Here is a 13,893-nt window from a genome sequence, read left to right as displayed (position 1 = left end):
TTGATGTCGATTTAATTGAGGTTTATGTGTTATTTCCTTTTTCTTGTTGCTTTGGTTCAAGTCATAGAAAATAAAGTCAAACAAAATACAAAAATATTCAAACTTATGTTGTATCTGACCGTAAGTTATCGTTCTATAGTCGTGCTTATGACTAAGCAACTTCATTTAGAAAAATGCATTATGCGATCTTTATTGGTCAAAATGTGAATAAATCTAAATCCAATTTATAAGCAGCCACTAATTGGAATTTTTAATTTGATTTGATGACAAAAAATTTATGAAATTCTAAGAAATTTTAGATTTTATCAATTAAATACATAAGATTTTGAATATACTTAAATTCTATCAATTATTGATTGATGACCGTCCATTTTGAATATTATTAAAACTCTAATCACATCCAAAATTCAAGACCGACCGCCCTCAAATTGTAGCAGTACCCCTTTCACAAAATTAAATAAATATATATAGGGAGAAAACCAAAATGAGTGGCACAAAACTAGGAAATGGCAGACCAACTCTAGTGGGTCTCATTTCATCCTCTTTGCCATTTTCGCATCCAAAGATTAGACCCTTTTACTTTGAATTTAGAATTTAGAATTTAGAATTTAGAATTTACTGCTCAGCTCTCACACTGCCCTTCTCTTTTTTTTCAAACTAAAAGACTTATAATACGCGTCTTTTTTTGAATTTAATTACCCATTCAAATAATACATAAAAGAGATTTTCTTTCCTCAAATTTGTACAACTCAGCATGCATACATCAATCGTTTTGTTCCTCGTCAGTTCTTTTAAACCATGCTAACCATGTTTCTATATTATAGGGTGATTATTGGTGAATTTTTCATCCAACCACCCTGTAATATTAATAAATTAAAGATTTTAATTTATCTGGTCCCCAGGCTCTTTCTGTTTGCCAGAAAAGTATTTCTTAGAGAATTCATGTTTGGTGCATTTATGGATGCAATAATATTTATTAGAAAAAAAGAAAATCAAGTTAATTTTAAAAATAAAATCTGTAAAATAATATTCTTCTGAAAATAAGTTATAATCCGCAATCCAACGGAGTCATAATCTCTTAAATTTGCAGGTAAATTTTGTTGGCCAATGAAATTATAGGCCGTATATCAAAGAAATTAAAGTGAGTCATAGTGATGGCTAAACAAATGCGATTTAGCAAACCATAATATGGAATTATATAATATTAATAAGATAATTAAAATGGAAAAAGGAGAATAAGAGGTGGGACAAGCAACATTGATGGCCTAACTCTAAAGATAAAATTAGATTTGTTTTATTATTAAGCCTCTAATTTCTTTTTTGTCTATTTAGATTAATAATATTATGTCAACGGCTGTAACGAAGGCACGTCGGCTGGTAAAAGTAATAACATACCCCGCCACTCCCGCTTCTCCGTATCCCACCTCTGCCTCCGGCGGTGCCACCACCCACAGCAAGAGCAAAGATAGATATCTTCACTTTTATAAAAGAAAAGAGGAACTTTTTGCTGTTATTTACTGTGGTTTATCTAATTAACTTTGATTGGAGATGGTTATTGTTATAATTAATCAGTTAATTAATTGATTAATAATAATAATAATGATAATAACAGCTTATAAAAGGGTGACCAGAGTGAGAATTGTTGGGTTGTAACTTGTGCTTGACGCCAGCAGACCATATCCTTGTGGGTCCACTCAATGTGGGGCCCTGAATTTTTGTGGACCCGCCACGCGTGAGCACTCTTCTCCTCCTCCCTCACCTTTACTTTTACAACGTGCTCCTCTCCAGCTAACCTCAGGCGTGTCCCTTTTCTTTTTTCTTATTTTTTTTTTATTAAAAACCTTTTTTCTTTTGGTTTCTTTTTTTATATATATAATTTTTTCATAAAAGCCTTTTCACTTCGTGGTTTTTATTAATTTTCACTAATTAATTACCACGTTAGAAAAAGAAAATCTATCGACTTTATTTATTTATTTATGATACCGCGTGTTCGTATACATGATGAAATAAATTACTAACAAATTGCATTTATGCACATGAAATGTTTGGGCTAAAATTATTTAATTGGCAAGACAACCTTAATTTTCTCATCAGTGTTATCATTTGATGATATTGGCAGTCCGTAAGTACGTTTAATCCAAAATATTAACTTTAGTTATTTAATTTTTAATTTTTTTTACATTACATATTTAGATTTAATTTAAAATATTTTTATATATAATAATATTTAAAATTTAAATTAAAAAACATAATTAGACGAAGAAAGATCCTTATTATCATCTACCCTTTTAAGTATTTGATTTTTGGTTTAAACTGATGGTGTGCTTATATAACAACTAATATATTACATATATTATATTATATTTATATTTATAATTGCTTATAATAAGTTTAGCTATCTTTTTGAAAAAAACGTGAAATTGAAGAAAAAAAATGAGCAGATGAATTCAATCTTATCTGGTTGAACATAAAAAAGGAATTTATCTAGAATGTGCACTGAATAACATTCTTACTCTAATAATATTAAGAAGTAATAAGAATCATATTGTATTTTTATATAAACAATAACAATATTATTATCAAATATTAGGGTATTTATTATTATTTCAAAAATCGATTTTATAATTAAAAAAAAAAATACAAGTTTTTTAGTAAATACTGAGATTTCGGAGGCTATTCTAGTCAAATTATTTTTAAAAAAAGCTTTACACTTCCATGCAAAATTACATCTTTTTTTTCACCCTCATACATGGAAAAACACTTTCTGAATCCATATAATAATGTAAAAGTGAGACCTAACTATCTGAGAAACAAATTAATTGAACCATTCTTCTATGTGTATTTCATGAATTAAACAGTATCAAAGAGTTAAGATACATTGCATATAAATTAAATTATTGCTCTTGAAATAGTAAACACATTATGATTTTATATTTGATATTAGTATTGGGGAGAACCCATAGATTAGGAGTACAAATAGGTACCCTCTTTATAATGGTATGTTGCACGATTAATACATGCAAAATGGAAATTGTCAAATATCCCTCAAATGTTAGATGATCAGAACCATTTTTTTCCCCAAAAGCATGTGTAAAATACCTCAAGGGACACGTATTGATGGCGAAGAAAGTATACATAAATAGTTCAATAATCAATAATATATTAATGGATTTTGCTAAACTGCTGTTGTCACATCTTATTATTATAAATTTATTTATTAGTTATAAACAATTAATTAATATTATTTTAAGTAATTTATTTATTTTTATATTCTTCTATTAATATAAATTATTAATAAATTTATATATAAATTTTAATTATTTATATGAGTTAAAATTTGATAGTTGGATTTTATAATTGTTAAATATCACTAATTAAATTTTAAAATTTGATAAAATAATTTCAATAAATAAGAATAATATATTAATTATTATTAATAAATTATTGAATCTAAAATAATATTAATATTTATAAGTTTATATAGAAAAAACTTAACGTACACTATAATGACTCTATATTAATAGTTTATATAATAAAATAATATATACTTAGATCTCACTATTTTTATAGTGAGATCTAAAACATTTAGAGTTTTGATCGAGTATCATCGTGGCACTCTATCACTATAAATTTATCTTTTAATTATAGATTATGAGTTAATATTATTTTAAATAATTTATTTATTTTATATATTTTTCTGTTGTTATAGATTGTCAATGAATTTATATATAATTTTTAATTATTTATATGAGTCAAACTTTTATATTTAAATTTTATAGTTGTTAAATATTATTAATTAAATTTTAGATATAAATAATAAAATTAATAAATAAAAATAATATATTTAATTAATCAATTTATAAATATTATATATAATTAATTAATCTATTAAATTATCAAAATTAAAATAATATCAATATTTACAGGTTTATATGGTATCATACATCTATATGGTAAATTTGAATGGCTCAAATTTTTCTTATAACTAAGCATATATAATACAATATAGAGTTTTACTAGAGTACCATTATAGTATTCTATCATTATAAGTGTATTTTTTAATTATGGATATTAATTATATTTAAATAATTTATTAATTATATATATCTTTCTATTAATTTAGATTGTCAATGAATTTATATATAATATTTAATTATTTATACAAGTCAAAATTATATAATAAATTTCATAATTCTAAATTGACACTAATTAAATTCTAAAAATATACTAAAAATTTTAAAAAATAAAAATAACATATTTGGTTGATCCATAACTAATGTGGTATTTAATTATGCTAATAAACTTATTTTTATAAATTTATATGATATTATACACATATGCTAAAATGATTGAGTAAATAAAAGAATCTTTAGTTTTCTTGTTAGTTTAGACTTGGGAATATATATAAATATAATAAAGAATATTTTAAAAATATTTAAATATAAAAAATAAAATATTTAAGTCTAATAGATTTTTTATATTTTATATTTTATTTTAATTTTATTTCTATAAATATTAATAGTTTTAATTTTTATCTTTTTTTATAATAGAAAAATAAGAATTACAAATATTAATTAAATCAAATACACACAAATTTACAATGCATTTATTAAATATAAAGTAAAGAATGAAGTTTGACTTTCTATATGTATAGAGCCAAATTGGTTTTCTATTTTATATTTAAAAAATAAAGAGTATATTAGAGTGTCATTTTATGATATATCTCTTTAAAATAAAAAATTTGACATACAGTAAAACCTTTCTATAGCGATAAATTTAGGACCAAATAAAATTTATTACAAGGAGGTTACATCCTAATAGAAGTTTGAATACTAATTTTTTTAATTAATATTTAATTATGTTTGTGAAATGAAAAAAATTAGAGATAAATTTGTAAATATTTTATTCATATTATATAAATAAGATTAAAAAGATAAAACAATACTACAATAAAGCAATATATAATATAATATATATTTTTTAGAGTTATATATATAAATATTACTATATAGGACAAAAAAATTTAAATAATATTTTAAAAAATTAATAACTTATTACAATAGAGAGTTTGTTGGTATGTATAACTAGTCCAAATTGGATTGTAATCTTTTATTGTTATATAGAGATTATTTTATATAAAGTATCACTATAAAGAGATTTTACAGTATATAGTGCATTGGAGATGTTTTTTTATATTAAATGTTGTTAGGTTAATGGGGTCTAAATATATTCTATATTTTTAAAATGTTATTATTAAATTTGATATTAGCTCAAGTGTTAAGAGCGTTCGCTTTTAGGCACTAGAGGTATTGAGTTCGAGTTTTTTTTTTTTCGTATTAGGTGAGTTTTTGTCTTTATGGTGAGTGTAAAAAAATAACTATTTTCTATTGTATAATCCATGATTTATTAGTCTTTTAATAATTTTTAAAAAAGAGTGTTGTTATTAATTTCTTACCTAATTTGATGTGTATGATTTTGATGCTATAAAATTGATACTTAAAAATAATTGAAATTTTCATAACGCCAGATAAAGGAATCTTATAATATAAATAGATGTTTGTAAACAAAAAGGCAAATTAGGAGAGAAGACAATTGACTTAACATCTTCCTGCAAAGGTATAGTCTATCATTAATGCAAAGCAAAATGGAATTCTTTTGAAGGTGGTCAACTATTAAATTTTTTGTTTTGTTTTTTCTTATAATTTATTATTTTCTAAAGTTGTAAGGAAAATTGTAGGAGGGACACGTGTTGATGACGGAAGGAGGTATGCAATTAAGATCTAATGACGGAGAAAATTAATGAGGGACCACTAGAGTGTATCTGAAGACCAGCTAGCATGAATCAGGGGACCACTAACAGCAGAACGCGTGTCGCAATCTTTCGGCGTGTGCACTGTCCATATATTAAAAGACATTCTGTTGTGACATTTTTGATCTGGGAAAGCGCGGCTTTGTATTTCGTCAACGGAACGGATTTTTTGCCCAACCACCTTCCGTTCTGTTTGTTTGTTTTTTTTTTTTTTACTTTGACACGGCGTCGCTCTGTCTCCCCTTTTCTCACTATTTTTGCCCTCCTTTTGCCTTTCGATTCATTAGTTAGACGGTGCCCTCAAATGTGCCTTCTATTTATTATTTATTTATAAAATATATTAGCAAATATAAAATTCAACCAACCTAAAAAATGGTTTCATCAATCTTTTGCTCAATTTATCGATGAGTCAAATTTTCATAAGTACAAATTAAAAGAAATAGATTTTCGGCTTCTGATTTCCATATAAAAAACACACTAAGCAAAAAATCCTCTTTAATTTCTATTATAATAGAATGAATATCCTTCATAAGGAATAGAAGTAAGATACGATGATTTTTTCAAAAAATTTCCAATGAGAAATACATAGAAAAATTTATTTATGAAATTTTTTAAGATTTGTAAAATTGACTTTTCATTCACTATTAATAAAAAATTTATTATCTTTTATAAGTTATTAGGCTTCAATGAAAGAAGAAAATGGAATTCTTTTTTGCAAAATAGAATAAACGTAATAACTAATAATAGACTAACCAAGGCTTCGCTTATAGTTTAGGACATTAAGATCAAAAGCTAAAAAGTTTCATCATTTTTAACTCTCGAAAAAGTCTCTAAAAATAATAAATAAATAAACAAATGAGGGTAACTCTACATATAATTTTCTTTTTATAACATAAAATAAAAAGGGTAATGGGTGCATAAACCTAAGATGGGATTTAGGTTGTAGGGGACATTCAAGGAGGGACCTTCGAAATGGCAAATGCATTGGGTAGAGAGGCAATACACAAAAAGGCTTGTGTTGTGAGAATAATGGTCCAGACAAAATTCTTTAATATAAAAAAGGAAGAAAGAAACGCCTAGCACAAGTTAATGGGAGTGAGGAAAGAGTGTCAGTGGGACGACCCGAGCGTGGGCCGACAACCAAATCATGGGCCCCGCATTGCGGCGAGAAAATAGAGAAAAACCGGTCCCCACTATTTTATTTATTTATCTTTCTCAAAAAAAAAATACTAATGATAATGATTTGCCACTGTCACCTTCAAATTTATCTTAAAAAAAAGAAATTTATTAATTTTTGAAGAGAAAAAAATTTCAATTCAATGGAGAATATTCGGCGGCGGCACTTTATGTGACGCAAATCTCGGTCTTCCCAAGAATATGTATATTAGAGGTTGTCCGCCCATCGCTTCGGCTTCCACCCACCCAGGTGCCACTATTTTAATTAGTCTTTTAACCCCTTTTTCTTTTATCTTGCTCTACTCGACTCTGTTAATGCGCGTCAATCCACGCTTTGCTTCCTGTGATGGGGTTGGGTCCAAAATGTTAACACTGCCACCATTTCTGTCAATAGGGTTATGCACCACAAGCCCAGGTCCGAATTCAATCTTTGAGGAGTTAAGCCTATCTCATTATACGACTTGTATATTAAGACCGGACAATAAAAGTGATTTCCTAGGTTTGCGGGGGGAGTTCTCACATCCTAGTAGCTCTATCTCTCTCTCTCTCTCTCTCTCTCTTGTCTTTTACCTCTCCAATTTTGGTTGACAAGGTGCAAAAAAGAAAAACAGCAGCAAACCAGAACCATGATATGATATATCTACACTTGAATGTAGTCCAATTATAGTGTCGCAATGATTTTGTTCCTAATCAATTGCCTTCAATTTGTTTTTTAAAGGTCATAAGTTGTAATCCATCTTTACTCAACTTCAAATCTTTTTGAACTTGTCCTGTGACAAAATTCATATGACCACATCCCCCCCCTCCCACCCCCATATAAAAAAATGAAAAGAAAAATATATACAAGGATTACAGAAGTTTAGCTTCTTGGATTATCAAAACATTTTGATTTACAAGTTCTTCTCATGTGAGATCTCCATGTTACATTGAAGTGGGCAGTTTTGTCGATAAAATCACTCATGAAAGGTAATAATTGTGCTGCATTGCACAAAAACTCACGCATTAAATAAAATTGCAGTGCCGCTACTATAGGTGGCTAACTTCAGAGCCCACCAACGAAATTTTGTTGTTTTTTGTTCCCAATTAGCAGAGGAAATAATAACTCAAATGTGCATCTTTGTCTCAACGTCTAATTAGGATATACATCTCCCACTGCCTATGGATGCAGAGGCACTAACCTCTGTGGGCAGCAGTGTCCTAATGCATAAACCTAGCTTATGAACGGGAGGAAGAATAAGTATAAGCCCTTTATGACCAATCAGAATTAAACAGTGGGCTCAGGAATTGAAGTAATTGTGCCATCATTTAATCTCTGCGCTATATAATACAGTGAAGTTGATCTAAATTTTTGACGACAAGAAAATGTGAGATTTAAACAGAAACTAGACAAAGCTCTTTCAATATATTATAGATATTTCAATATAAAGATAAAGTTCATTCTCTCTCTAAATATATAACCAACGAAAACAATTGGTATTTCCAAATTGTGCAACTGTTTCGTTAAAGAAGAGGTCAGTCTGAAAAGAGACCAGAAATTCTGACAACAATTCAAAATGATTTCTCTTGCCATGGCTGTATTCTGGGAGACTGAAGAACTTCAAGCCTGTAAATGGCAAGGCATCCAGCTGTTAATCTATTTTCAGCATCTATTTACCGTGTAGATATTCAACAAGGTGTCGATCAAGTTCAAAATGCTTGGAAAGGAGCTTCTGCAAAACAAACAATCCAGGAATAATTTGTCAGTGTTCAGATCAGCTCGTATACCATTAATATAGAAGTATGTATTAAAAATTGACTATCAAGTATGGACAATGTTCTCCTCCAGCCACCCATCCTAAAATATGAAATTTGAGCAACAAGATTTTGGCTGTTTAGATGAAAGTTCAATATGTTATCCTTGGTCAAGAAACCAGACACTTCACATTGTTCATAATGATGTCGGTTTAAAAGTAGATAAACATAATCAATCACCTATTTCATTCACAAATAATTGCGTCATTAACTCTTGTACAAATACAATAACTTGCAATAGACTGAAAGGAGGGCAAACCCAATAGTTGACAATAGTTGACAGTAATGGTAACATTACTGTTGGGATTCAAAATTTTTTTTTTTCAGACTATGGACAGAGTTGCACAAGGAAAAGAAAAAGTTAAGACTTTTCCCCATTTTATTGCTAACTCCACAGAAACCAAACCAAATTGCTAAATACTTTCTAAACTACCCTAATTTAGTAATTATTTCACAAAATACCCTAAGCTACTATTATTTGTTGCATTTAGATTGGAAAAAGACCCAGGGAACTAACTATAGGAATTAGGCACAAAGATTAGCAGCAAATAGACAAAAAGGATAATATCCAACATGGTATCAAAAATGTGACACATTCACAGAGTACCTTAGTTGCAGGAAGATGGGAAGACTTTGCCTCAAAATCCCACTCTGGAAAGCGTGTAACCTCAGCAGCATTCTCAACTAATACATATGTGGGAAGTTGGCTCATGCCCCCTACAGGTAACAGGTACCCTTACAATCCACTTTACAAGAGAGCAACTACATGAAACAATAGGAACGATGAACTCGAGATATGCTCGTGATACATGTTACTAACCACTGAGAGAGATTCCAAATTTTTCTGCTGCATTTGGGAAGACTCCAAGATCAACAATTCCAAATGATAAATTTTTGTTTGAGTAACTGCCATGAGGATATATAAATATACAGAAAATGAGAGAAAAATTAAAAACACTGGCCAGAAAAAAAAATGGCAAACATCTATGGAAAATATGATAATTAAAAATGGTCATACATACATAATTGAGAGCTCAGGAAAACACCGACTTGCACGTATACAAGTAGATGAACATAAAGCACGAAATTCTACCTGCCAGAAGTAAGATCGTTGGTCAGCTAGTATATAAAATGAACAAGGACAATGAGTCAATGGAACCTAGTTTATAAATACAAGCACAGACTAACATCCAGTGAAAGCTTTCTGCTACTTTGTCTAAGCAGAATTAGTTTGCAATCAAGCCGAATGGATACCAAAGAAACAAGCAACCTTGCTTGTAAGTAAATGCACTAATAAGCAACCAACTATATCTTTTTTTTTTCTTCTGAGAAATTATTTAGTATGCGCTACTTTATTATCTCTTAGGTAGTCTTAGAACAACAAGGTATGGCATAAAGGTAGCATGTTTTTCAATGCTCAAAAATTGAAATTATGAAATGCAAAACTCAATCATTAATCACTAAAATCACAAAAGATTAATTAGCCACCCGACGTCTGTTTACATACAGTAAGACGTTTGTGTATATTTCTTGAGGAAAGTCAATATGCTGGCCATGAATGGCAAATAAGAGATTCAGAGAACAAGCCTTAAGGACCAACCAACCAGAACCTTGATGTGTTCCCTTCCGTCAGCAAGGTTTCTAATTGCAATGGTGTTAATTTACTTGCAGTACCTGGAACATCCAATTAGATAGAAATGAAAAGCATTTCATGGACCTGAAAATGCAAGTAACCATAATTATAAAGTGCATATTTTCAATTAGAATCAATCCAAAATCGTCACATACCTAGTCCTTCATAAGCAGGCTGTTGTGTCACGATATATATAACTGCAAATGGAAAAGAACACAACAAAGTTGCACTTGAATTAAAATTTGTAATATCAATAATCAAACAGTTTATATTTAGGAAGATTATAGATACGTTATTATGGTGTATTCTTTTTTTATTTTTTAAAGCATTATTATGTTGTAGCCTGACCAAAGTTAAAAAGCATTAACTTTCAAACATAAGGAAGCAAAAACCATCATCAGGATATAATAAAGTCTCCAAATTCCAAATAACGTGTCAAAATTTTCCCCAGTTCACATAACAAGAAGCAAAGGAACATAAACTATGTACCTGAAAATACCATTATGTACCACAGAGTCAAGTGGTAATCCAGTATCAAAGAAACAGCAACAAGAAGAAGCTGAAAATATAAAATTACATAACTCAAGTAAGAGTAGGATAAGATTGAAAAAGAAAACAGATGACAAAGAAATCTTATATGAAAAATTCTAACACCTGATTGAGATAGCTAACAAATTCAAAATGGTAGAATATATTTATAGTGCTCTGTAAACAGATTACACGCAACGCAGACCAGTTAACAACCAATGCAGCTCAAAATTGTCATGACACTTTCTGCCATTGGTCATGCCTCGATAACTAATCTCACATGTCAATTCCACAGTGAAAAACGCGAGTATGATAAGCAAAATTAAACAATGCAAAATCGAATAACAGTAATAAAAGCAATTAAATCACCTTTGCATAAAACAGCACATCAGCAATAAAGGCTTCCCAGGTTTCTTCTTTCACCAACTGTCAATAAAACCCTAGAATTAGCAAACAAAATCACACTAGTCCGATTTAATGTTTTTTTTTTTTTTTTGATATGATAGAAAATGTAAATTGGAAAGGTGTCAATAGCATTAATTACCTTAATAGAAGCTAAAACAGAAAGTGCGAGAAACGCTTGAAACTCACGATAAAGGAGATGGTGAGCGATGGGAGGAGAGAGGAGGGAGGATGATGAAATGCGAACAACCAAATAGGAGAAGAACGCGAGAAAATGGAAGAGATAGTAAGGCTCCGACACCATCTTATTTACCCATTCCATTGGATTACAGCTTCCACTATTCCGCTTCTTATTCTTCATTTTCACTTCTAATGGATCTACTTACTAGCTTCGATTCGTTTTGAGTTCTTAGCTTCGCTTTCTTCTCTTCATTTGAATTGAATTTCAATCTCAACAGTCACTTCGAAGTGAATTCCTTGGTTGATGGGTTTGTTGGTCCAAGTCTCCCAGCACATCGTTTTGGGCCCTGCCAACAACCCCATTTGCGTTACAGGCCTATGGCCCTGCACTCCCATTTCCTTGATTAAACACAGCAGCAACAGTCTTTGAACTCAGCTAAACTAAGCAACACTCTGATGGCTTAAAAAGGTTACTTCAATGAAGAGAAAAAAAGGAAAAAGATCTCGTAAAATCAATTAAGCGCTTATCTTAGTCATCAAGAATAATGGCTGTGGTGTGTTGGTCAGTGGGGCAACGAAATATGCCGCCTGCTATTCCTTCGTATAAGAGAAAAGGAAATCGAAGTGGGCTTGAAATTGAAGCCTGTCGCCTGTCGGGCTATATAACACTTGACCAATGAACAAAATTGTGTATTAAGCTTCCATATTTTTAAGATTGAAATAGTGATAATACATAATTGTTGAGTAATGTTTGGTTTTAAAATATTTTTTCATTTTGACTCCATCTATTTTAGTTGCATGATGAGGAAAACGTTATTTCAATAAAAGTTTTCAAATAGAGATTAATTATTGGCATAATTAACCACGACTCATGAGCCCTTTGATCATGCTTCAATCCAGGAAGTTGGGAAAGAATATTAAATCCCAGTTTGTGATTAATTATGAACCAAATTGGGCCGAAAATACGTCTCCTCATTCTTGAAATATTGTCAGTTAGGATTTTAAATTGCACCAAAGTTCTTAGAAAAATAATATTTTTGTATAGATATATTTTGCATATTGAATCTCTTTCAATATAAATTTGTCTTTAAAAAAGAATGCTGAATTTTCCTATATATATATATTATTATAACTTTCTTTTCAGAAATATGATATTCTCATATCATGTAGTTTTGCATTTTGCATTTTTATAATACAACTTTATTACTCTAATAAAAATATATTAAATAAAAAAGATAGTTCCACTTTAATGTATATGATATGGTAGAAAAATAAAAGTATGTTATATATATATATTAACATTTTACTTTCTTGAAATTCATAAAATTTATATATAAATTTAAAATTTATATACTTTAAATAAAGTGAAAATTCAGCATAATTAAATTTATATAAAATTAATTATAACTAAACTAAATTTTAATAAAATAAATACAACTTTTAAATAAATTTTATATTAATAAATCAACATATTTGATTCGCCAACCAGCTTAGTCACCGCACCCTACCTAACTCGTATCATGTAAAACCCTTTTCCATATGTTCAGTTCAGTTGAAAGTTCAAAAGCATACATACACGGAAGCCCATCGCTACTTCACTCGTCTAAGGCCGGGGAGAAGGTAACGCACGAGCGATGCCCACGTCTCACATGACCGTCCGGCACGGGCTATCACGTTGTTATAATAATTATGCTGAACGTTCAAAAAGAAAGAAGCACTGCATATATATCTATCATAAGAACGAAGCATCAAAGAAAAGCTAAAAGGCCGTGGATTGAAGCCACGTGTCATTTGACCACCGTCAGACTGGGTTTTTGACACGAGCCGAGCACTCACATGCTTCACTGACATCCCCCCTTAGCCCGGTCACGTGCATTTTGGACCCATAACACATGCAACAAATACTTAAAAATATTTCTTCTATTTTATTAAACTGTTATCTAGTGTAAGTATTCCAGTTATGATTAATTAGTTTAATTATATGAATTAGGAGGAAATTTATTTTTATTTTTCATCTTTAAGTATCAAATTGAAATAATTAATGAGAGAGTAAGAGTTTATTAAATACTTTTACTATTACGATGTATTTACATTCAGTGATTAGATAAATTAATTATAGAAAACCATGAGGAAGTGGAGTTTATTTTCTCTTTTTAATGTTTAAAGAGTTGAACAATAAATAATTATAAATTGATCGGATCATATGGAAAAATAAAGTTGAAATCTATGAACCCTAAGATGCCTTAACAGTATAAACTACTCTATTTTCACCTAATATTTTTTTTATAGTAATAAACAGTTTGTCTTGTTGTAATTTTTTTATCGAGTTTTAAATTCTTTTTGTTCTATCTTTCTAGGTTACAGTATGAAAACT

The 13,893-nt window shown here is 29.4% G+C and overlaps 1 protein-coding gene across 1 annotated transcript; it reads right to left on the bottom strand.

The window, feature by feature from the left end:
* Positions 1-8,368: 8,368 nt before the first annotated feature.
* LOC8275666 (thioredoxin-related transmembrane protein 2) lies at positions 8,369-12,091 on the bottom strand. Its single transcript, XM_015717610.3, has 9 exons — positions 11,482-12,091; positions 11,307-11,363; positions 10,899-10,968; positions 10,565-10,606; positions 10,377-10,450; positions 9,799-9,869; positions 9,597-9,682; positions 9,384-9,493; positions 8,369-8,694 (listed from the first exon to the last, which is right to left on the bottom strand). Exons 1-9 carry the CDS (start codon positions 11,698-11,700, stop codon positions 8,632-8,634), a joined length of 792 nt encoding a protein of 263 aa, XP_015573096.1. The 5' UTR covers positions 11,701-12,091; the 3' UTR covers positions 8,369-8,631.
* Positions 12,092-13,893: the final 1,802 nt, after the last annotated feature.

This window comes from Ricinus communis, chromosome 3 (genome assembly GCF_019578655.1).
Source record: "Ricinus communis isolate WT05 ecotype wild-type chromosome 3, ASM1957865v1, whole genome shotgun sequence".
In the NCBI taxonomy this organism is placed as follows: domain Eukaryota; kingdom Viridiplantae; phylum Streptophyta; class Magnoliopsida; order Malpighiales; family Euphorbiaceae; genus Ricinus; species Ricinus communis.
This window is presented reverse-complemented; position numbering and strand designations above follow the sequence as displayed.

Excerpts from the sequence above, each read along its gene's own strand:
- LOC8275666 (XM_015717610.3), bottom strand. The coding sequence starts at position 11,700 with ATGAAGAATAAGAAGCGGAATAGTGGAAGCTGTAATCCAATGGAATGG. Across the intron at positions 9,683-9,798 it reads TTTCCTGAGCTCTCAATTAT|TTACTCAAACAAAAATTTAT; the intron begins GTATGTATGACC and ends TCCTCATGGCAG. Across the intron at positions 8,695-9,383 it reads CCCATCTTCCTGCAACTAAG|AAGCTCCTTTCCAAGCATTT; the intron begins GTACTCTGTGAA and ends TTTGTTTTGCAG.